Source organism: Trachurus trachurus (assembly GCF_905171665.1).
Source record: "Trachurus trachurus genome assembly, chromosome: 24".
Lineage (NCBI taxonomy): Eukaryota > Metazoa > Chordata > Actinopteri > Carangiformes > Carangidae > Trachurus > Trachurus trachurus.
In genome coordinates this window covers 5,004,288-5,030,590 of record NC_139910.1, presented here as the reverse complement: position 1 = coordinate 5,030,590, position 26,303 = coordinate 5,004,288, and the positions used below count along the sequence as shown (strand labels likewise).

At 42.3% G+C, this 26,303-nt stretch overlaps 1 protein-coding gene across 1 annotated transcript in view; it reads right to left on the bottom strand.

Annotated features, from left to right (window-relative positions):
* The window catches only part of vta1 (vesicle (multivesicular body) trafficking 1), an 81,056-nt gene that overhangs the window by 25,123 nt on the left and 29,630 nt on the right, over window positions 1-26,303 (bottom strand). Inside the window, exons 4-5 of the mRNA XM_084000903.1 lie at window positions 18,258-18,333; window positions 10,288-10,405 (exon numbers count right to left, since the gene is read on the bottom strand). Of these exons, the coding sequence (XP_083857029.1) occupies window positions 10,288-10,405; window positions 18,258-18,333 (194 nt within the window). The remainder of the gene's footprint in view (window positions 1-10,287; window positions 10,406-18,257; window positions 18,334-26,303) is intronic.

Sequence of the window (26,303 nt, the reverse complement as noted above, 5' to 3'; positions counted from 1 at the left end):
GAAGGTCTTTATGAAAACAATCTGGTGTGTATGATGTTATTATTGAAAACAGATGTTTTTTATAAACACTGGTGGCCTTAGTTCAGTGTTTTGAGCGTAACTCACTGTGAGTACAGCAGGCTGAGATGTCTGATAGTAAAAACCTCTCCACCTCCACAGACTCATGGGCAGGACTGACAGTTTTATTGAAGTGTAGAGAATAAAATGAAGTGATAATCCTCCAAAACACAACATTGGTTCATATATATATAAAAAAAGAAAAGCAGAGAGGCAGAAAAAAAAGTTAAGTATGACAAAATGTGAAAAAAAAAAAAGTTTGTGGTGTTTTCTTCTCAACATGAGCCTGACGCTGGAGACTCTGCCTCTCTCAGCAACCACACCTAACACAAAGAAAACACTTCTCGACAGCCAGAGATGTTTTGACAGATTAAAAATGTTGGAGTGGATTTGCCGACACAGGCTGTATTCGACACCGCGCTGAAGTGCAGCCTCTGTCGTTAATGCGTTGCAGGCAGGAAGGAGGAGATCTGACACTCGCACACAAACACTCGCTGGAAGATTTTGTCTTTCATTAAGTTGTTAAACTTTGTTCATCCGCTGTGACGTGTTCTCAGCTTCACTTTCATTTCTGTCGTCTCACACACTCTGACTGCGTCCGTTTAACTTGGAGTCCTGAGTAATCAAAGACCGTGTGATGGTTTTATATCGGAGCTAATGCAATTAGTTTAAAGTGTCTTCATGGAGCGGGAGGACAAAGCTCCATTTACACATGTACCGTACCCACTGTGCTTGCTGTAGTTGTGTGTGCAGATTATTACGAAAAATACCGAGAAAAATCAATAAATGGAGCGATGGATAATGTTACATAACATATATGATGTTATGACGTGTGCGTTCGTGTAGTCTTAACCGTCATAAACAAAATATTACGGGTTACGGAGCGCGTTCGTGTTGCGGTGTGCAGAGATGAAAGCTGGGACAACAGGGCGGCGGCCAGGTTGATTTTCAGCCGTGAGACGCCAGGTGGAAGGCTCAGAGCCTCCGTTCTCACTCGTAACAAGTCACAAGTCATGTAGTTAACGATCACAATTACTCCGGAGCTTTTTAATTAAGGTAAAAATGTGGCATAGCCACGGGAGAAATCCTGCGTAGTTCCTCTTTAAAGGGATAGTTCGGGTCTTTTGAGATAAATCTATATGGCATTCCCATCAGCAAATACGTGCATCAACAGTGACTTTCTCCGCTCACGGGGCGCAGTCCGCGGAAAGTCACTGTTGATGCACGTAACTGCTGATGGGGATTCCATATAGATTCATGTCAAAAGACCCGAACTATCCCTTTAAGACATGCTTTCTTTCAAACTGTGCCTGAAAATCAGCAGTACAACACCAACACGACAGTAACATGCCTGTATGTGTCATGTTGTATAAGCGATACTTCCACTACAGTGCAGTTGTGATATTGTGATGAACTGATCATGAGTTTTATAAAAGTGCAAATTACAATAGAAAATATGAAGCTGTAATAAACTGTAGTTTGATTTTCAACAACAACTCTGATTCCTCGGCCAAAGCCAGTTTGTATTTCATCCCTGACCGCTGCCCAACATGGGAAAAGTAAAAAAAACACATATTTTTTTATTTTTTTTGCACAGGAAATATAGAGAGATTTTACACCACAAAGACTCAGTTTGAAACCATTTTCATGTTAGTTGAGGGGAATTTCTCCTCCACCTTTTCCTTTTCCACTTAATTGGCCATGATAACTCTGCTGTGAATTTCAGAGGATTCTGAAAAAGGCCAATTTTCCCACACAGCCATTAAGTCCCAAAGGGAAGAGTGAAAGTGAATGAGACGTTTGCCAAGACAGTTATGAAAGGACACACACACACACACACACAAAGGGGAGCAAATGCATTTACAAAAAAACGTGAATTCAGACCTGCACAGACTCACACTGAGAGATAATTAAGAACAGATTTGATGTGTGTATGCATGTGTGTGTGTGTGTGAATTAGTTTATCTCTCACCTTGTTACGAACAAGGGTCAACGCAACTGAAACACAACACACAGCCACACACAAAAAAAAGGAAAGAAGAGGAAACTTCTGACATGTTGCAGAAGCTCCTCTCTTTGGTCACTCCTAACAACATGAAATTACACATAAGTACAACGCACACGCACACACATGCACAAAAATAATGACTACCTGCCATCTGAGACTCACTAGCACCTCATTACAGCGGCTTGTAGCCCGGGTCTGTCTGAGTTACACCGCTCCAGACTCTCATTTAGACAGACGGTTTAATTAAGAGCAGCGAGGGGACGGATGGATGGACGCCGCTGCATCGACCACTTTGGAGGTCATAATGAAAAAGAGACAAGTTGGAGGTTGTCGTTCTTTTCTTCTTGGCCGGTGTGATCCCTGAAGGGTCTGTGGACAGTTTGGACTGAACAGTGTCTGCTGAAGGAGCCCCCTCCCCCCCTGTTTGCAGCAGCAGCAGCAGGATGATTCACAGAGCCTCTGTTCTGTTCTGTTGTGCTGCCGGACACTGAGCAGCTCCTCCAGGACAATTAGTGGCTGAGTGTGTTGCCATGGGGCATCGTTTTATTGCTGCTCTGTGGAGGTTCTGTTCACTCTGAGGGTCGTCTCTGCTCTTACAGCAGCTTCCAGTTTGAACTCAACTTTTCTCCTTTAAAGGGACATTGTGTAACTTCTCCTGTTATCTATTCACGAAAAATCGAGTATTTGGTTCAAAAGTCTGTTTTTCATTAATCAGTAATCCCCCCCATCGACAAAGTGAAGTGTTCCTTTCAGCTCTGAATGAGCCGTTCATATCATTCATATCTCCATGGAGCGGGTAAGCTCGGTGCTGCTGCCATGTGGTGTCTCCATGTTTTTACGTTCAGTGGCAGCGTGACGGTAGGAAACCACGGAAACTCAGCGGAGACACCGGAGCTGTCGGCTCAGGTGGAGGTGGCGTCTGTGAAAAGTCACCGCGGTAACGCAGTGAGGAGGAATGGAGCGTTACACTGATGCTGCATTCACCTGCAGTCGGGCAGACGGCCGTCGGCAACAAACCAGATAAACAATACGACATCGCCATGACAACATATTATCAAGTGTATTCTTTTGCCTCGTGCTGACGGACCACTTGTTTACATAGAGGCTTGTTTATGCCGTGACGTCCGTCTGCCGTCTGCCCAATTTCAGGTGAATGCAGCATGAAAAATACGATTGAGTTGCTTGCGATATACAACCGCAACGCTAGATGGGAGTCATTCCTACACAATGTACCTTTAAAGGACAATTCTGGGCAAATTCAACTCGGGCTGTATTTTCCTAACATTTTAGGTCTAAAAGAAGGAATCTGAAGATTTTCAGTTTAATTGCTCCTGTTTTGCGGTAGTTGTGTCTGTCCCCGCATCGCCACGGCAGCGATGAATGGGAGTGGATGGAAGTTCTGCTGCTTAGGCTGCTTACATCCCTCAAAACCGCAATTTTTTTCCAGATGGCGACTCAAACATGCACCGAGAAGTTTGTTTACCTCAAGCAAGTCAAGAGTTGATATTCCTGTGTTTATGACACAAACGGGAGCTTCCGACTGCACGTGAACACACTGTTTTGAGGGATGTAAACAGCCTTAGCAGCGGAACTTCCATCCACTCCCATTCATCGCTGCCGTGGCGATGCGGGGACAGACACAACTACCGCAAAACAGGAGCAATTAAACTGAAAATCTTCAGATTCCTTCTTTTAGACCTAAAATGTTAGAAAAATACAGCCCCGAGTTGAAATTTGCTCAGAATTGTCCTTTAAATGGTGCATCAAACCATGTTACAGCAAAGGAGCAGGATTGATCCCACCTGCATTAGTGGAATGTGTTCAATGATCAGTTATTAGATCAGCGACCGTCAATCATGACAGATCAACAAGCTTCACTGTGACTGAAATAGTCAAAAGTTGTTTTTTTTGTTGCCTCCTTTAGAGTCTCCACTGGATCAGAGTGGAACATTGGAGGGTTTCTCAGCCTTTCAATACATTTTCCTCTGACAACTGGGTCACAGAACACATCCTTTATGTTTTTACAACTAAGCATTGGAAGTTGTTTTCTCCCTCTCTCTCTCTCCGACCACCCCTCCCTCCCTCCCTCCCTCCCTCCCTCCCTCCATCCATTCCTTTCCTCTTGCTAAACACGTCCCCCTCCCAGTCGATGGAAAGTCAGACCAGAGCTGCTGGGAGACAATGGTCTTTCTGTAACTACTGCGGGTACATTAGTGTGTTGGTAAATGTGTGTGTGTGTGTGTGTGGTAGCGAGAGGCAGTATGTGTGTCTGCGTGGGAGTGAGTGAGTGAGTGAGTGAGTGAGTGAGTGAGTGTGTGTGTGTGTGTGTGTGTGTGTGAGTCAAACGCAGTTGCAGGGCTCTCCAGAGGTTAATTAACCCACTTAAAGTGCTTCATATCAGTCAGTGTCCAGCGGCCGCTGACAAAGCAGCGTGGTGCCGATGAAAAGATGTAAAGATGGACTTCTGACCCGTGGAGAAGCAGTCGACTGTCAGAGTTCTTCTGCATAGTAAAGAAAAAAAAAGTAGTGTAGAAGCGCTGCGTGGGAGGATGACCTAATTCTTAAATAAGAATCTATTTTTTACACCTTATCCTAACAGCGTGTGGCGGTCCGGGGCTCCGACACCAGCCGCTCTGCATCTTAAATGAAATCTGAACAAGAATATTCTGTCTTTGTTTTTAGTTTTATGAATACAGGAGGATATAACCTTTAAGAACAGAGGCAGGAAAAACAAACAGTCTGTTGGTTAATTAGACGCCTAACTGACCTAGAAGCAGCAACAGGGTTCAACGTTTTATCGCCACCTGTAAGCCAGTTGTAAATCTGCTTATCTGAAACCTTTCAAAACCTTCAGTAGTAGTTTGTGTAGCGGGGAATGATGGCGTTTGTTAGTTTAAAAAAAAACAAAAAAAGCATTTGTTTTCAATTCAACAAGTGTTTTAACAGGGTGGACGATATTCGGCAGCATGTGTGTGGAGACCGTCTGCATTTCGAAGGCTCCAACAGACGGATCCTTGGTGGCCTGACCCGTCGGTGCATCGGTGATGAAAACGACGCAACAAAGAACGGCACCAGAGATCCAGAGGGTTACATCAAGGGCGTAAAATTAACTTTTTACCTCATCAGCCATTGGCTAGTGACCTCCAAACATTTACTGACCAAGCATATTTTTCACTGGCCAGATGAAAAAATCATGCCTTGTTTGACTAAAAGTAATTACCTCACGTTTTTAGTATAAAAACAAATTTAAGCAACATTTAAAAAGCTGTACATCCTGGCAGCAGAGAGTATGACTGTCAGGTTGTTGTCCCTCCTCTGTTATGAAATGAGGCTGAAATAATAATAAAGTTTCCTTGACTTGAAAATCACAGGACATGTCTGTTCTGATTGTTCTGTCCTGAAATGTGTTTCTCTTCTATAACACACATTCTACATCTCGGAGGCGAAGTCTTTCCACATACGGGCTCCTTTAACTTTCCAACGGGGCCGAGCTCCGTGGAAACAGTAGAGACACAACCTGAGGGAGCCGGTCTGTGGAGCTGTGCGTCGCTGACATGCACCAAAAAAACCAAGCACGGTGCATCGAATGCGCCGCTACGGTGTCGTGTTGGGTTGTGAGCCGCATGAAGTGCATAAAAGTTTTCATGGTCGGTGATCAGCTGTTGCTATGTGGCAGATTTAGGCTTGTTCAACCGCTGCCCGCAGTTTGTTTCAGAGGCAATTTATAATTAGCGGGATGATGAGCGATAAACCCTGACAAACAGAACCCTGACGGTTCACATCGGGGTTTTCATCCTGTTGCCTCCCTATAGGGGCTAGCTAGAGAAATAAACCCTGTGGCAAAGCAGTTCAAAATATTCCTTCGGCCACTGGCGGGTGTGTGTTTTTGTTTTACCCGCCACTGGCATTTGGCAGGTGTTAATTTTACGCCCTGGTTACACCTTATATCTCAGTACAATCTCGCAATCTGCACCAATCGCCACCTAAACCGGCCTGCCCTTAATGGGAGGACTGGATGGCAGACTGGTTCTGCCATCCAGTCCTCCCATTAAGCTGGCCTGCTCTCCCTGCCTCCCTTGCCTACCAGAAGCTTCCTTCATCAGCTGTTGTTAACATTTCCAACATTCCAACTGTTTTCTTGTCTGTAACAACATCTATTGCACGTCTGTCCGTCCTGGGTGAGGGATCCCTCCTCTGTTGCTCACCCTGAGGTTTCTCCAATTATTCCCTGTTAAAAGGGTTTTCTATGGAGTTTTTCCTCAGTGGATGTGAGGGTCTAAGGGCAGAGGATGTTGTTGTGATGCCATGTAAAGCCCTTTGAGACAAACTGTTTGTAAAAATGGGCTATACAAATAAAATTGCCTTGCCTTGCCTTACAAGGTTTCAGCGACATCTCAATCTGGTCCCAAGTTTGAGGTCTCCGTGGCTACGACATCGACGACATCCTTCAAAACGATGTGGCCGCTGAATTTGTTCACAGCTACCGACACTACTAGAAGTTCATCAACTATCAAACCAATCAATATTTCTAGAGCTTGTTGTGTTGTTGACATATTTAAACCAAAAAACTTCCAAATCAAGAGCATCATCACACAAATATTGCATTTTGCAGTTTGTGTTTACTCTGGAAGGTTCAAGCCAGTTCTCTTTATCGTAAAGGAGTTGTCAAGACTTTACACATCGTCATCAGCCTCCTGCTTGTGATGTTGGGGAGAGGTACAGGAAACTAAACAGAACACATGGATGACAGATTTGATAATGATTTTGTTGGTGTTGGAGCTGGATTCAAAATGGAACCAGCTATTGGAGCCGATCCCAACCCGGAGGACTCCACAACAGACTGTGTGACCACAAAAATGGTCTCCGGCGATCAGGGCCGTGTTGTGTCTGGACCAGAACAACAACAACAACCAGTCACAAGTGATGGCGACAGAAAGGAATGCTTTCTTTTCTCACGTTGTCACATGCAAATAAAAAAAACAAAAACACAACCATCTGGGCTGCTGATGTGTTGGACAGAGAAACACACACACACACACACACACCAAGATACGAGTGTTGAAACGCTGATAAAATCCTGATGCTTCCAAAGAAACAGGAATACTGAGGAGGTCGGTCACACACACACACACACACACACATGTTCTGGGTGGATGATATCAGCCGTGTGCTCGTGGTGCTGTCCATCAGTGGGAATAAACCATCATGATGTCATCGCCGACACAGAGACCCTAATGCACTCTGGGAGAGCGGGAGAGAGGAGAGTATGTCAGCGAACACAGGGTGTGAAAGTGTGTGAGGGGGAAATAAAAGAGAGTAAAGGGTGAAAGAATCTGTGCATGTGTGTGTGTGTGTGTGTGTTTACAGGACATGTATGAGCAGCTGAGGGTTTCTCGAGGTGATGTCATGGCCGAGCCGGCAATGTTTGGGTCAAACACACCCACATGTATGCGGAGTTGAGTGGGCGTGGAAGAGCAGATGGCCTTTATTTTAGCGAGGAATTCGTCAACATCAGTTCACTGACATGAAAAATACGTTTAGAGTTTCTTCCCTACAGGGGAAACGTGTGTGAGCCCATAGGTGCTCATGTCAAAATAAATTTTCAAGTTTGGTTGCTCGTGTCTTCCCCGAGAGGCCTTTGACGCAACTCCCAGCTCTCTAAGTGCAATCTGAAAACGAGTCCAGATGGTGCCGAGTCCCGTTGAAGCCCGGCAGAAAGCTGGAGTCTCCGGAGTGTCAGGAATTATCAGAATAAATTCATAATTCACTGAATATAAAGCTGCGCTGCCTCTTAAAGTCATGAGACTGAGCTGAAGTCTCTGATCAACAATCCACACTTCTCTTGTCTCAGAGGTTGAAAAGTCGTCGGACTCTCTCCGGCTCCTCCTTAGGAGCTGGAACTCAACTAATCCACAGCCGACAACATCTCATCCTGGGGGATCCGTCCTTGTTGTAATCAGGGGAGTATTCCTAATCTTTTGTATGCTCAATGAAAACACACAGCTCTGATGAACAACTAGTTGTACTCCGAAAAAATAGGAAGATACAAGTTTCTCTGGAACTTTACCTTCGTACCCAGTAGGGGTGTACCCGAACCCGAATACAACACAACACGTGTTTCATTTGTGTCTAGTTCATGTCAGGATTGCTAAGAAACAGCAACTCCCTTCATGCATTGCATTACAGTAGACAGGAAGTGCTCACCGATACTTCAACAACTTTGCATTTTTCTCATAGACGATAATGGGAAAAGAAGCGGCTATAAAACGGTGGATATTTTTATTTGAGTGTCACAACCCCCACAAAACGATTGTTTCACTTCCAGAATTTGATCCATTCAGTCCGATTACATTTGGAAAGTCTAGAAGAGCCGCACGATTACATTATTTTATTCCCATTCTAGTTAGCCGAGAGCTAAAGCGGAAGTTAGCCAGCTAGCTCGGTGTAGCACTAGCTCGGCTGAACTCAATTGCGCCCACTTCTGGTTTCTTCTCAAATATGAATCCCAAGTTATTTCTAAAAGCCCGAATCCAAAACCAAATACAAATAGAGCAGTGGCTGTACACCCCTAGTACCCAGGCTGGGCTCTGTTTGAAAGATTTCCTTCCTGTGCCTGTGTTGTGATACAGATTGCTTCGATACTTTGATTTGAGGAATATAAACATGCTTTTCCTTGGGAAACATCTCATTGCACCAGTGGTAACTGTCTTTAGACAAGCAGCTTGGACCTCACTCAACTAAAACAGTCCAAAATGACGATACCTGAACGAGGTCGGCTAAAAAGCTTTACTGAGGTTGTTGCAGACCATAAAGTCTTAACGACAGGTCCAGATGTCTAGGACGCATCAGAATAATGCAACTCACACTATGTCCCTGCTGCCAAAGGTTTTTAAGACAAAATACACAAGGCTCTATATATCACAACACTGACAATGAGTTTGAAGGAAAGATACTTCATTTTTGGATGGTCTTCCCTGTCAAAAGTCCGTCCATCTCCTGCTTCACATGTGCTATTGCTGCTTCGATACTGTAAATCCTGCTGACCTGAATCTGGTCGAGCTCATCTTTTCCACCTGGACATAAACCTTCCCTGCAACAACTTCACTTTGTTTGGTTGGAATTAAAGTAGATTTTATTCATTTGATTGATAATTTATTGGTTTCGTGGTTGTGATTTTTTAATCTTGCATTTAAATGTCTGTTTTTTAGCCAAACAGAATAAATGTAAAACGACGGAGGTGGCCAGCTGACAGGCTTTAGTGATTTTAGAGAAAGAAATGAAAACACAGCTGAGATATTTGAGTGGATTTAATACTGAACTGAATTAGCACCTTCCAAAAGACAAATGTCGGTCAGCTTTGAGGATGACCTGTAATTTCGACCAATCAAACAGCCACTTGAGCAGAAAGCCACCATCTGAACGACCTAATCTTGTTCAAATCTCCTGTCGGCTCCTGAACTGGTGAATTTAAGGAAGAACTCACCCCAGTGGCAGCCAAATAAAAAGGTTAGTTTCCTGTCCTGCTTTTTTCCCACCGCAACAGAATGAACTTTAAGCGGCTGCAATGGCCATGTTGTTGTCTGAATAATTCAGTCAATCTCCTCGGGATCTCGTAGTGTTTTCCCATGCTTTCTTTCTCCTAAAGGTTATGTTTTATGGTGTTGGCCTGGCAAGCCGAGGCCAGGGCTTTTCAGCGTGACAAAGGTCAGAGTCTCAGAGCTGATCCGGCTGGATATGAGAGGAACGGAGAATAATAGAAGAAATATCAGGACAATCTCATGCCCATGAGCACAGATGGAAGGCCAGCACATTCTGACACGCATATAAAGCCTGACTTCTGGTTCAGATTCAAATGACTTGCATTCCCTCCGACATACAAGTGCAAACTCACTTAGAACGTAAGAACCCATTCCATTACATCACTAATGTACCGGTACTCTCCTCATACTTCTAATCTCCCACGTCTCCAGTTTCTGCCACAGGGCTTTCCTGCAACAGTCCCAGAACTGATAAGGCACACAATACAGAACCAAGCTTCACACGCACACTCACACACACACTTACACATGAATACATAGCAATAGACAAAACAATGTCAACAAAGGAAGTGTTCTTTAAAGAGCAACTTCAGTAGAGAAAGTGGAGGAGTGTTTTATAACTGGGAGTTCAGAGACGTGTGTCCACGTATGTGTGTCTTTCATTGCCATATCAGTACATCCCACCTGCTTCCTCGTCGTCGTCGTCCATGGCCATGGGCCCAGCCTGAGGTGTCTCCCCGCTCTTCAGACAGTTGTGGATGTAGGTTGCCTTCCAGCGGGCATACTTCCTGTGCTGGATGTTCTGATGCAGGTCAAATAACAGGGTAGAGAGACAGAAAAGGGGAGTATTAGCCATGTTGGGGGGAGGTTTGCAGGGAGCACCGGAGGTAATGGAGGCAATCTGATATACACTGGGTACGGAAAGTATTCAGACCCATTCCGATTTTTCACTCTTTATTTCATTGCAGCCATTTGCTAAAATCAAAAAAGTTCATTTTATTTCTCATTAATGTACACTCAGCACCCCATCTTGACAGAAAAAAACAGAAATGTAGAATTTTTTGCAAATTTATTAAAAAAGAAAAACTGAAATATCACATGGCCATAAGTATTCAGACCCCTTTAAATTTTTCACTTTGCAGCCATTTGCTAAAATCAAAAAAGTTCATTTTATTTCTCATTAATGTACACTCAGCACCCCAGCTTGACAGAAAAAAACAGAAATGTAGAAATTTTTGCAAATCTATTAAAAAAGAAAAACTGAAATATCACATGGTCATAAATAACCCTTTGCTGTGACACTCATATTTAACTCACATGCTGTCCATTTCTTCTGATCCTCCTTGAGATGGTTCTACTCCTTCATTGGAGGTTACAAAAGAATTTCTGCAGCACTCAAGGTTCCTAAGAGCACAGTGGCCTCCATAATCCTTAAATGGAAGAAGTTTGGGACGACCAGAACTCTTCCTAGACCTGGCCGTCCAGCCAAACTGAGCAATCGTGGGAGAAGAGCGTTGGTGAGAGAGGTAAAGAAGAACCCAAAGATCACTGTGGCTGAGCACCAGAGATGCAGTGGGGAGATGGGAGAAAGTTCCAGATGGTCAACTATCACTGCAGCCCTCCACCAGTCGGGGCTTTATGGCAGAGTGGCCCGACGGAAGCCTCTCCTCAGTGCAAGACATATGAAAGCCTGCATAGAGTTTGCCAAAAAACACATGAAGGACTCCCAGACTATGAGAAATATGATTCTCTGGTCTGATGAGACGAAGATTGAACTTTTTGCAATTAATTCTAAGCGGTATGTGTGGAGAAAACCAGGCACTGCTCATCACCTGCCCAATACAAAGGGCTGCAGTGATAGTTGACTTTGTGGAACTTTCTCCCATCTCCCCACTGCATCTCTGGAGCTCAGCCACAGTGATCTTTGGGTTCTTCTTTACCTCTCTCACCAAGGCTCTTCTCCCACGATTGCTCAGTTTGGCTGGACGGCCAGGTCTAGGAAGAGTTCTGGTCGTCCCAAACTTCTTCCATTTAAGGATTCTGGAGGCCACTGTGCTCTTAGGAACCTTGAGTGCTGCAGAAATTCTTTTGTAACCTCCAATGAAGGAGTAGAACCATCTCAAGGAGGATCAGAAGAAATGGACAGCATGCGAGTTAAATATGAGTGTCACAGCAAAGGGTTACTTATGACCATGTGATATTTCAGTTTTTCTTTTTTAATAAATTTGCAAAAATTTCTACATTTCTGTTTTTTTCTGTCAAGCTGGGGTGCTGAGTGTACATTAATGAGAAATAAAATGAACTTTTTTGATTTTAGCAAATGGCTGCAAAGTGAAAAATTTAAAGGGGTCTGAATACTTATGACCATGTGATATTTCAGTTTTTCTTTTTTAATAAATTTGCAAAAAATTCTACATTTCTGTTTTTTTCAGTCAAGATGGGGTGCTGAGTGTACATTAATGAGAAATAAAATGAACTTTTTTGATTTTAACAAATGGCTGCAATGAAACAAAGAGTGAAAATTTTAAAGGGGTCTGAATACTTTCCGTACCCACTGTACATAAGGGGGAAATACATTAGGTAAGGGAAGGTTGGACTTGTTGCTGTGCTGGTGGCTTTGGTAGTCTTGGGGGAATGGACGAATTAATTGGAAAAAATGGGAGAGATAAGAATAAGTCAAAAGGCATTAGTTGATGGGAATAATCCAATTATAAATTGGCGAGCATAATAAGTGAGTAATCAGTAGAGATATGTTGGGTAGATTTTTGATGTAGGTGAAAAAGGAAGTCATGGAGTAAGAATAAAAGGTGGGGGAATGTAAGCTGGGGAAAGATCATTTGAGATGATATTGATTTTTTTTTAAAGAGACCCCGAGGAGTTTGCTTTTGGTTATAAAAAGTCTCATATTAATGTGGATAAATCTACGTTACCCACTTGTTAATGGGTCAATTTTTGAAAAATATATCGTTTTGACTTTATAGTTATTTTGATATTATTATTTAGTGGTCGACTCGCCCAGCATTTCCTAGTTTCAGTTTCCCAGACGCTGCCCAGCGGGTCATGGGAATAACATTCGGAACATTCTTGGCAAATGCTTTCGCTTTCATCCATCTTGCGCTGAAAGAATTTCACGTGCGCGCGGAGGCTCATGGGAAATGTAGTGTGAAAACACTTCGCTTTCCAAAACTCCTCGTAAACCCTTTAAATATTGTTATGCACATTTGAGGAAATCAATCAGTCAATCAGAATTTATTTGTCATTGTACAGCAGTAGAACAAAATTAAAAGCTAAAACCTTGAAGTGCCATCACATAAAAAGACAGACAAGCACTTAATTCACAATCATTTGCAACAGGTTAAAGGGAAGTAAGGTTAGGGTGGCAGGACTCAAAAAGGTACATGTAGACATCATTTGTTATTACGAGAGAAGAAATTGTTACAGTATCAGGGCTGAAAGGAAAAAAGTGTCAGTTATTGGGGCAGCTGTTGGGTTGGAGAGGTAATTGGTAATGATAGTGGTGTAAGATTTGGAAGCAATGTTTGAAATTGGTAGGCATTATTTGTTCCGTACATTAAGACAGGACAAGGAATTTGGGGTGGAAGGAAACAATTAACGGTTGAGTATAAAAGATGTTGGGTGATTGTTGGTGGTTGGAGACGGGAAGTTCAGGACATTGAAAGTGGAATAATTACGTATATGGACCAGTTGATGAAAAGGCCTGTGTCACTTGTTGAGAACATCAAGCCTAATAAAACCTGTGGCATTCTTGGAATGTTGAAAGAAGTGGCAGATGTTCAGGGGGATATCAAAAGGTGGAAATGTGGAGACACGTACTGAGTTGAGAGGCCGAAGCTGGTTAATTGGGTTAAAAGGATGTATGAGCGTGAGTTAAGTAGGCAGGATGTTTTAAAGGTGACAAGAGCCGAGTAGGCAAAAAGAGGCGAGGGAAGCAGATTTACACTGACACGAAGCTGATAAGACTGAATGAAGAAATTCCTGCTTCTGCCAGATAAGTGCCATGTTTTCAGCAGCAGCTCGGGAACAATGGCTTAGTGGAGCACAGAGCTGGGATCTGAAGTAGAGCTGTGTTTGTTCAGCCTCGGTCAAGAGTGGCCAAACGGAGTCATTTCCAAACACTGACACGACACTGGTCTGATATTATACCAGGGCATGGGAAGCCAAGAATCCCATTATCTCCATTATAACAATTCTGGAGAAAGGTGACTCAGCATGAAACTAATCAATTAAACAAATATATAAAGATACAACATGGTGGGTTTTAAGAAAACAGAGTAGCTATACAAATATGTAAAAGAAAATATACAATAATAATAATTGGACCCTACACAATAAGCGCTGTAGACAATGGATGGATAATTAGGTATTAACATTAAAAGTCCCTGTTGGTTAAAGTTAAGCCTTGGCTCTGGTTTCTAGTATTTTCCTGTCCAATCATGGATTTTTGATTCTGTAAAATGGTACAAAATAATCTACAAATGACAGTTTCCTGTTCGTTGTTTGGGGAGTTTTTCCCGCATGATTAAAGAGGCACATTTAGGATTTTTGTTATTGGGGCACAAGATATCTGGTGGTTTCCAAATTGACTTAAACATATCTTTGGCTTTTCTGTACTATAACGATAAGTAACTGTGTTTGAATATGATGCCACATATATTGATATCCAATGAACTTACAACAGCCAAAGATAAAAAAACAGATTGGATTGGCTCAGAGTATTTGATTGCTAATCTCTGACAACCAGCTGGTCATCACTGTTCATACTGCTACGTATACTGTGGGTACCAGATTAGCTGTTAAGCAACATGCAGTTTGCCATCTGGCCTTTCCTTAGGTCGCCTTCACCCTCCTGTAAAGAGCCAAGTGTCAAGTGGAACATCACCGCTCATTCCCTGTAGTGTCAATAGATGGTAAACTAAGGTCAGTAGAAGGCCTGGCCTGACACTGTCGCTGCCAAGCTCATCGACCGGGGTGAAGAGCTCTTATCACAGCTGTGGGTGATCAGAAGAGAAGGTCATCGCCGACTTTGTCTGCAGCGATTCAGTCCATTAACAGCCGGGGTGATAGGACAAACCACTGTGCGCTTCTGTGAGGCCTCACCTCAGGAAGGGTTAGCAGAAACTACGGAAAGGATCTGGCAGATTTATGCTAAAGGTTACAAGAAGGCTTCTCTTTTCAAAAGAACTGCAATGAGGAATTGGCAATTGACAAATTAGCTCCATTTTCACACCAGATACCCAGAGGCTTCACAGTGGATCTTAGGATTTTGCTGATCAACTTGGTTTGACTGATGTGAACTGATGATTGTCTGGCTGGGTGGTTCCAGAGTTCGAAGGTCCAGAATAAGGATCAACGATGCATTCCAATGGATAGCATGCCTGCATTCTCTTGGGTTAAAGGGATACTTCACCCAAAATCGATAATTCACCAATCATCTACTCACCGTCATGCCAAGGGAGGGTTTGGAAAACTATCAGAGTCATCAAAACGCTTTAGGAGTTCCAGGGGGGGTCCGCCTGGCAACGGATTTTCATATAATGGCGGCGGATTGTGCTCACTTTTGAATCGTCCAAAACACACACTATGAAACATCCAGATACCTCCATACTGCTCGTCTGTACTGACCCAAGTGTCCTGAAGCCGCCACATGAAAAAGTTGATCTGTTTTTATCCTTGTTGTAGTAGTAGCGCCCTGTGGCTCTGTTGATGTTTGTGCGCATGCATGAGATTTGCTGCGAGATGTTGGTTAATCGTTGTAAACCATTGGATGTATGATGTAAACACTGAAGAACATCTTCCCAGCCGGACCCCCCCTGGAACTCTGAAAGTCTTTTGATGACTCCAAAAGTTCTCCCAAACCTTCCTTGGAATTGACGGTGAGTAGAAAATTGGTGAATTATCGATTTCAGAAAAAAGGCCTTCTGTAAGAAGCAAGGAGCATTTATGGGTACAAGTCGGTAACCGGCCTACCTTACATATTTCAAGGGTGCTGAGTCCAAAAAAAACGGTACCCAAGCAAAATTTTGAGTTTTTGGCCTTCTAATTTGCATATCAAAATGGCCGCCAAAGGCCATCTTGCACAGTCATTGGACCATTTCCCCCTAGTTTTTTTTGTAAGTAGGCAATCAAGATGAGGAAATTAAGTTTCTATATCGATAGTCAAAGGTCAGAGCAAGGATATAGTGGAGGATCACTGCCTTTTTTATGCATATACATGCAAATGTACAATTTCTAAGGTGGAATTAAGCATTTAGTCAGGGGGCAAACCCTAAGATTGCTAACTATGCTCACGCTTCTGGGTAAAGTTTGCCAACCTTATTTTTTTGTTAGAAGGAACCCCTAGGAGGAATAATAGGGGTGTTGTCATCTTGGATTTTTTTGCTGGTGACCACTAGAGGCGTTATAACATTCAAATACTCAATTCATGCATATGGTCACATACTGGTCAAAATATACAGTTTATATGCATAATTTTCAATGTTCAAGATTTATATGAAGTATCCCTTTAGTATATAGATTCCAGGAGTTTTGAAGAACGTCACTGAAGAAGACAGGACTACCCATGTCCGTCCCTTACATAATTAATTGTTGCAGATTTCTCCTGCTGTATCTGTAACAGTAAACGTAGCATTAGGACGTTTGGCCCTCAGCTACACAAGGTATCGCAGACTCAGTTCAGATTCAGTGTCTTGCAAATTCAGGCCAACACAGGGAGGGGTTTTGGGCTTTGGACCTGGTCCCTACTCCTCTCTGCTCACTGTGCCACACTGCAGTCCGGAGGGAAAGCTGTCACTGAGAATAAAGGCTCCTGATGGACGACAGCGTTACATAACACTGTGCCAACTCACCTGATCGCTGCCTCCACTCAGCTCAGGCGGGAAGCTGCTGAAAACCTCCTTTTACTGCCTGAAACTCAATCAGTCCTGACTGTCAGTCTGCAGAGCACTCACCACCGGCCACTCTGAGGGCTCATTGTCTGATGGCCCACTCAGTGTGTGTGTCAGTATGTGTGTGTGTGAGTGTGTGTCCATCAGGCCTCAGTCTGTGCAGCAGCTGACTGTATGGACCTAAGTGTCCTGTTGATGTTTTAATGGCTTCTGGGAGACTTGCTGAGAAAGACCTGCTGTGTGCCACACAGTTACATGATGGTGAATTAGAAGGACAAGCTGCATGTCTCATTTGTCTCATTCTGTCTCAGCTCATTAACTTTGAGAAGTTTAGTCCATTTGTTTGTGAGCAGGATTACACAGAAAGTACAGAACCGGTTTACTTTGAACTGAGAGAGGTCGGGTCATGGGCTGGAGAAGAACTCATAAAGATCCAGATCACTTACTAAGAGTTCCTTTTTCCCTCTGACATCTGGAACATGTGTTCGACAGTGGCCTTAATGAAGACGAGGACGAGTCATAAATGTAAGACTTTATTCTCGTAATGTTATGACTTTTTTTCTCGTATGAAATGTCTCGTAAATTTACGACTTTTTCCTCGTAATGTTATGACTTTTTTCTCTTATGAAATGTACAAATTTATTTTCGTAAATTTACGACTTTATTATCGTAATGTTATGACTTTTTTCTCGTATGAAATGTACGACTTTATTCTCGTGAATTTACGACTTTATTCTCGTAAATTTACGACTTTATTCTCGTAATGTTATGACTTTTTTTCTTGTAGGAAATATATGACTTTATTCTCGTATATTTACGACTTTATTTTCGTAATGTTATGACTTTTTTCTTGTATGAAATGTACGACTTTTTTTTTCTCGTATGAAATGTCTCGTAAATTTACGACTTTTTCCTCGTAATGTTATGACTTTTTTCTCTTATGAAATGTACAAATTTATTTTCGTAAATTTACGACTTTATTATCGTAATGTTATGACTTTTTTCTCGTATGAAATGTACGACTTTATTCTCGTGAATTTACGACTTTATTCTCGAAAATGTACGACTTTATTCTCGTAATGTTATGACTTTTTTTCTTGTAGGAAATATATGACTCTATTCTCGTATATTTACGACTTTATTCTCGTAATGTTATGACTTTTTTCTTGTATGAAATGTACGACTTTATTCTCGTAAATTTACAACTTTATTCTCGTAATGTTATGACTTTTTTCTTGTATGAAATGTACGACTTTATTCTCGTAAATTTACAACTTTATTCTCGTAATGTTATGACTTTTTTTCTTGTATGAAATGTACGACTTTATTCTCGTAAATTTACGACTTTATTCTCGTAAATTTATGACTTTTTCCTCGTAAATGTATGACTTTATTCTCAAAGTCTGTGTTTTTTTTGGGCCCTAATACTCCGTCCTACTCTCTGAGTTTTTATCTCAGGATTAATTTCACTCCCATTGTGTGTGTTGTTATTGGTTACTGGCCTGCCTTGTTCTTCTTCTTTTTTCACACTACAACACGTTTAACGTTGTTACACTGCCCTCGTCAGACTTGGATGAATCACATCTCCAGCACTGTGATCTACAAGTATGGTAAATTGTGACAGCCCTATCTAATCAGTCTTTGACAACGTAATCTCCTTCAAACAGGAGAGACGATGTACTGGCTTTGTTCTCTTCAGGGGCATTTTAATGAGACTTTTACACAGATCTGACAGGATCTTTATCTTACCTCCTCTGACAGCTCGCCAAACACAGACAGGACGTCCAGCAGCAGACTGGCTGTGTAGAAAGACTTGATCATGTTCCTGAGGGAAGGAGAGCAGCAGCAGGAGGAGGAGGAGGAGGAGGAACACAGATAGAAGTAAAGAGGCATGAGGAAGAGTTTAGAGATGAAGAGGAAAATAAGAAGAGAGGAAGTGAGAGAGGAAGTAGGGAGAAGCAAAACAAAAACAAAGTGTCCATTAGTGAAGTTTTATTTGGCTAAACATCCAAAGTTTTCTTGCATTTTTCTCAGGCTTTGTAGTAAAAGTTTGGCAGAAGGTCTCACCCTCCGTCTCTAAAATGTACTGACACACACAGTCTGAACAACACACAGTCTGAACGACACACAGTCTGAACAACACACAGTGCAACACTAAATAAAAGTCATTTGCTGTGAAGCTCGGCTCTACATATAGAATGGACCATAAAACCAAAAATGAATTTTATTTTCAATTTCTGACAAGTCACAGTCTGTTCTCCTCCGCTGCAGCTGATAGCTCTGGATACATACACAACTTAAAGGACAATCCTGGGCAAATTCAACTCGGGGCTGTATTTTCCTAACATTTTAGGTCTAAAAGAAGGAATCTGAAGATTTTCAGTTCAATTGCTCCTGTTTTGCGGTGGTTGTGTCTGTCCCCGCATCGCCACGGCAGCGATGAATGGGAGCGGATTGAAGTTCCGCTGCTTAGGCTGTTTACATCCCTCAAAAACGCAATTTTTCTCCACAGTGGCTACTCAAACATGCACCGAGGAGTTTATTTACTTCAAGCAGGTCCAGAGTTCATATTCCTGTGTTTATGACACAAATGGGAGCTTCCGACTGCACGTGAACTGATGCTGATGCTGATGCTGTCTGTGGAAAAAAATTGCGGTTTTGAGGGAAAATCAATGGTGCACAATGACTGAAACCATTCTGGGGACACACACACTCCATTTTGGCTCTCCAGCTGCAGTGGCTTGTGTCTGAATATTCATGAATGGTATTTATTAAGTAATTGAGCAGAGCGGCTGTAGAAAGATAAAACTGACCCCGACTCAGAACCGTGACAGGAGCGATTAAAAATGTCTTCTATCATTTTATTAATCAGTGGAATGTAGTTTATTTCCTACAAATTTGATTTAGTCACCGTTTACAGATGAACCGACGTCGAAGAGTTGAATTTAAATGAGAAAATAAAAGCGATATGAGTGATGCGTTCAGTGCAGTGAAAGCAGCGTGGTATAAAGCAGCGGTGTGACCGGGCGGCGGCGTGCGTCGCTCTAATGCGATCTCCACGGATCCGTCAAAACAGCTGATTGAGCCGTCGACTTCCCAAAACGCTACCAGGAGTTTAAGTCGCTGGATTTAACGCTCTTCATCTGCCGGAGATCAAAGCGCCGGTCCGCGAGCGAGAGAGATGTGACACGCCGCCGCCGCCGTGAGCACCGTTGACGACGACGACGAAGACGACGACTCCCCGTGACTTTGAGTGCAATCTCGTCAGACACGGTGCGTTCAAGTGAACACGGTCGTCAACATATTCTCCTGGAAGAGCGACGGGGGAGGGGGGAGGAGGGAGATTACACGGTAAAATGTTCTGTCACAACTCCAAGAGAAGAGTATCCACCGGCAAAGAATCATCCACGTTGTTGAGTCAGAACATCTGGCAACATCTGCATCAGGGCCCAGTTGTTCTAAAATCAGATTTTGGAGAATGGATTGGATCAAATCTTGAAAAGGGAGTTGTTCAAAACTCAAAACGGATTCTGAGATCAGATTAGGTCACGTGATCCAGTCTTGGTTTTAATCAGGATCAAACCCTCAGTTTGTGTTCAAAACTTTTAGGATCATGAAAAAAAAAATCCGGATTATTCTGATCCCAGCAGTATGGTGGATTCAGGGACACAATGTGAATTTAATTAATTTCAAACTGGTAAATAAACATTTATAATATAAACATGTATTGATTTATATTTTGAAACCATTACAGTGATAAAGTAAATCAAATTAACTTGATTATTCCACAAATTAAGAATTTTTCCTCAGCCACTGGATAATTTCATCAAATTTGAAGTTTGAATTTGAAACACATGGAAAAATATTCACAATGTATTTGACTAATTCATCAGAGGAAACAAAAAACAGCACAGAAAACAATACACCCCATTTTCAAAAAAAAGAGAAACACTCTGAATGACCTCATGTTGCTGTTCTGTCTGTTTTTTTTTTGTTTTTTTTACATACTCAGTAGCCTCATTGTGATACACAGTCCCGTTTAGAGCACTCATTGTCTGGATCTGGTATTTTTGATTACGTTACCAGACAGAGTTGTTTTCGAGGTAAATACAGAGACTCGCGCATCAGCGGTTTTGCATGAATTTCCCTCTAAAACAACTCTGTCTGCTATCGTTCTGTTATTATCTCATAGCGTGGTGAATGTGCAGGTCACAACTTGTCCACCAGAGCGTTGTGGAGTTGTTGGATTGTGTATTCGATGGGTTTGATGAGGAAAACCAAGAAATCCCATGAGCTTAGCTCTGAGCAGCTCGCGGCTCTGCTCCGCCGTTTTTAAAATAGCTTGCACTGACAAATAAAGGTAACAAACCTACTGCTATGACTATAGGGATTATGGCAATGGGCCAATTTGCCAAAATGTTGAACTATCCCTTTAACGCCCAAGAAGATCGTTTACTGTTGGTTTTTTATTGATCGGTGAATCACAACCATAAAGAGCGGGAAGACGGCGACGCAGAGCAGATACTGGAAAAAAAACGGTGAATATATATATAATATATCATATTCAATCTCATAATCTAATCAAACACCAATTATATTGATTTATAACCTATTTTTATCCACCAACACTTCATAAGCTGCATGAATAAACGTGAAGCGATTCGTTAAATTAGTTTAAAGGCTGCGACTTTCTCCGTTTAGAGTCAGAGCCACGGCCCAGATTTACCGGCACTCGGCTGGGGGTGATTTCCCATCATGACACACACACACATGCACGCACACACACACACACATACACACACACCTTTAAAATAAGGAATATGAATGGGTTCCTTGTGGTGCAGCGTGTGAGCTACTGAGCAGTGGCCTCAACATGTTGGAGGAAGTTTCTTATTCCACCAAAGTTTTCCCATAAACATTCACCTCCGGGCTCCAACATGTGTGTGTTGTAAGAGTGTGTGTGTGTGTGTTGAAAGAGGACATGTGCCAGTGTGTGTTCTGCATATGTACAAGTATTAATGGCTGTGTAAATACACTTACATGTACATATCTGTTGTTTTAACTGTGTATTTGCTGTGGTTGTGTGTTTCTGTTTGTACGTGTGTGTGTGTGTGTGTGTGTGTGTGTGTGTGTGTGTGTGTGTGTGTGTGTGTGTGTGTGTGTGTGTGTGTGTGTGTGTGTGTGTGTGTGTGTCGGGGTGGTGACACAACACACAGCTGAGGCCTGGGTCCTGTTAGTGCAGACTGCAGCTCCTAATAAAACCACCGGCTGTTTGTGCCCCGCCCCCTCACAGCAGAACATACGACATGTAACCTACCTGCTGCACACTGAGCGACTCACAACGCTTGTTTACAACACAAACATGTCGCCTGCGTCCATTCATTCATGATACACACGACCCGCCACCAGCTGCTCCCACTCGCTGCCAGGGAGGAAACCCAACGTTCCTGCTGCTGTTTATCCCAGAAGGAACTTGAACATGTCGCTCTCAGGCAGGGCCGTTGTATCCACCACTTTATTTTCCCATGATCCATTGCGTCACACCACAACGGAAGTCGGTTTTCAACTTCCGTTTCACCCCGTAGTAGCAATCTAGCGAGCGGCTAACTGGTAGCGCTAGCCACCGGTGTAGGCACCAAATGTGGGGGCTCCGGGCTGCCAAAACCGCCCTGACTAATCTGATGTTCGTCAAGTCTACAAAACGAATTACCGAACGAACACCACCACTTCTGTGTGCACGCCTCTGTAACTAGTCATGGCTATCGTAGCCGTTAGCTTCGCTGCCGCTGACAGCCAACAGCAGCAGCAAACCAACCAATCGGGACGTCAGCTGTCAAAACCCTCCCGTTGTCGGACACGACATGAAACTACTCCAGCCAGCTCAATCATGTTGTAACTAGGATATCCGCTGGAGAAAATATATTTTTCATGGGCCGTTTATTGAGTTATTTAAGACACTGCTAACGGCTAACAGCTAACGGTTAGCCCAGCTAACGTGAATCTAAAATGTAATGAATGGAGTGTCATGGCGACACCCAGCGTCGTTCTCCGGAAAGTGGTGGATAGGGGAGAAAGGTGATGATAATTCTAGGGCCCCACAAAAACCCCAGTAGTCTAATCTTTGTATGACTGAATTATTCTGCATAAGACCCTGACTAATACTCATAGTAATGCTGCATTAGTATCAAAACAAAGGAGGCTGAATAAAAAATGATAATACGTACGTAGTCTGAGAAAAAAAAGTGGAAAAGTCAGGGGGCAGGGGCCCACTTTAGTATTCTTTCAGGGGGCCCAGACTTCCTAGCAACTTCCCTGCTTTCAGGGTTCATGAAGGAGAAACTGTCCTGAACTATCTTAAAAGTCTGTTTTTGGTTTGTTTTGTTTTCTTAATAATTTTTTCCATTTAACCGTTACTTGTTTTTCTGACTGAAATGATGGTTTTCTGTCTTCGTTTCCATTTCTCATCAGTCGCGACAATATTTTTTTTCTTAATTGCTTCTCTGCAGAGCTTTTTCGGCTTTACTAAATCGGATCTGTTTGCTTTTTTTTTTATGTGACACAAGCCGTAACATTGATTCTTTTTATTTTTGCTGCTGTCAAAACTTAGGAATTAAACATTTCGGGGGCTTCACAGCGTGAACAACACACATCAACCTGCAGCGTTCCACCCTCAGTTAAGATAAGGAAACTAAAGAGAGAGGGAAAATCCCTCTTGGAAGGATTGTTATGCATATTCCTTATGAAATACACATAAAAATTCTTTCTACTTAGAGGATTTATTTCAATCCCAGATGTTTCCTGTCAGGAAAACATCCCTTAAAATTCCACTTATCATATTCCAGATGATAAGAAGAATGGACTGCGCAGGAAAATATAAGGATCATGAATCTTCCAGTGAGACAAAAACTTTAAAAAAGAAAAGATCCCATTTCATGTCTATGATTAAAAGGCAGCTCTAGGTTCAATATTAATGTGGTATAAAGGTAGATGTTTGTATTAAAGCTCCATACGGTATAAAGGTAGACGTTTGTATTAAAGCTCCTTCAAAATAAAGGTAGATGTTTGTATTAAAGCTCCTTCAAAATAAAGGTAGATGTTTGTATTAAAGCTCCTTCAAAATAAAGGTAGATGTTTATATTAAAGCTCCTTCAAAATAAAGGTAAATGTTTGTGTTAAAGCTCCTTCAAAATAAAGGTAGATGTTTGCATTAAAGCTCCATACGGTATTAGGGTAGATGTTTGTATTGTCACTTTGTGATGTCACAACTGTATTCTGCGCCACCTTACCAGACCACGTATCCAAACATTTTTTTTTTCTTTATCTTTTAACAATTGTAACAACTTAAAACTAAACCGTCATTTAGTCTGAATTTTATTTCTACTTTAAATCACATATATCCTTCAAACTATGTATAAAAGTACATAAACTTCAGTTCAACCTATGTAATTACGTTAATATACGTTATTAAATAAGGTTGTTGAAATAATCTGTTAAGGAGCCACCTCTGGATTTATTATTGATACAAACTGTAGGCATCGAATGAAATCTGAACTCATTTTGAAATGTTGTTTGATTCAACACATCAACATCCGGACGATTCTTACAGTATAAACTTCTCAGCAACTCAATCTCTCTCCTCCTCTCCCCCTACCTCCTCTCTCTGCCCCTCCCTCTACGGTATCACCTTGTTCTGTGCTGATGGAGGAAATTATTAGCACTTAGAACAAACGTGGCCTTTTACACGAGTTAAACCCACACCCAGTCCACCAGAGAAAACAGCCCGGCTCTTAGTAAATTCCTGTCAAAACAGTCTTATCACATATTATACACAAGTATTTGATGTCATACAGTTACACTCCCCTGGAACACACACTGGATCAACAAGATGCCAAACGCAACTGTCTGAGGAGGTTTCCTGACCTAAATAAGCATTCGACTGCTGACAAAGCCAACATTTTTAACTTCCATGGAAGGAACTTGTCAGAGCGAAGACGTCGCCAGACCGACGACCAATCACCGCTCTCGTTCAGGTTCAACTGATTCATCCACAAAACATGGAAAGTGAGCCGCTCCCACGGTCTAATCAACCAACACTGAGTAACCAAAACACAGGATATTAACGTCTATTAAATAAAACCACAGGTAAAAAACAAAACGAAAGCATTTTCCCCAAACATCCTCTCATAGATTTCAGTGGGACTGTCAGAACTTCTAGTCTGAATATTCCCCGTCCTGCAGGTCACTGTTATCCAACAACAGTTGAGTCGAGGGGAACTGGACTTGAGACGTCTTGAACATCTGCTTCTTCCTCGTGTCTCCGATCGGGTCCAGTCGCCCTCGGTTCAACTTTTATTAGATAACGAGTCCCAGATTCTCATACGTGACGACCTGCTGTTTTTCCTCCATGATGACGGTGAAGAGAAATATCTTTGGGCTCTGGACTGGAGGCCATCTCGCTGTCTAGGAAATTAACTGTATTTGGCAATTTATTTAAAGGAGAATTCTGGTCATTTTCTAAGTAACGCTCTACAGCTCTATAGGTCTCCGAGTGCTACCACAGGAAAACATCTGAGAAAAATCTGTGCAGCCAGGACCTAGCTCTCCTTCAGCTAGCTGCACTACACTGCAGTTAAACAGTGAAGTAATGGGGGCAGTTCTTCTAACTGGCACTTTGGCATCTATATAATACTCCAAATATCACTACACATGCAAAGAAAGATGTGTAGTGAAAATGATTTTGGATGGGAAATAAAAGCAGTTGATGCTTTTTTCCCATCCAAAATCATTTCGACTACACCCAGGAAGCTAGAGTAAACAGAGCTACGTGATAAAAACACACATGTAGCAATGCTCTCTCATATTAACAGAGTTATACACACTCAGTGTTGTGTGGTAAGGAACTGGTGGATGTTGCAAAGCATGTGTAGTGATATTTTGAGCATTATATAGAGGCCAAAATGGCGATTAGAAGAACTGCCCCCATTACTTCGCTGTTTAACTGCAGTGTAGCGCAGCTAGCAGGAGGAGAGCTAGGTCCGGGCTGCACAGATTTTTCTCAGATTTAGAGAAATGAAATGAAATTTAGAAAATGACCGGAATTCTCCTTTAATGGTCCAAAGACCAAGTCATTAATCAATTAAGAAACAATTGGCATTGTAAAATTGTGAATAAGTACAAAATCATGGACCTTGATAGTTTTCAGCTGTTTTTGGATGTTTGTCTAATCTTTAAGGTTTTGAACGGTCTAGCCCCTCCACTATTACAGAACTTCATAAAGAAAGAATCCTCTAGAATAAACACCAGAGCACTAACTAGAGGTGACTGTGACATACAACGGTGCAAGACCAAATTTGGTCAAATGGTGGTGTCCATCAGAGGAACACAGTCCTGGAATATATCACCAGCTTACGTTAGAGACTGTTCCACTTACACCACTTTCAAAAAGACCCTCAAACAGTGGTTAGTAGCAAGCCAGACCTGCTCTCATATGCAACTTTTTGTCTTTCTGTTTTTCTATATGGACTCTTAATGCGAATTAATGTGAATTGGGACCAATTTTTTGTGTAAAACTGTGTTTTATCCTTTTGTATACTGGTCCATTTGTTATGACTTGCCTTAGGACAACGGACGTGAATTAGCAACTATGCTAACTCCGGCATATTTACATTGATGCTCTGGCTGACATGTTGATTAACTCATTGAGTGCCATTGACGTATATGTACGTCAATCAAAATCCAACGCTTGAGTGCCATTGACGTACATATACGTCAAATGCAGTTTTCGGCGGCTTGTTT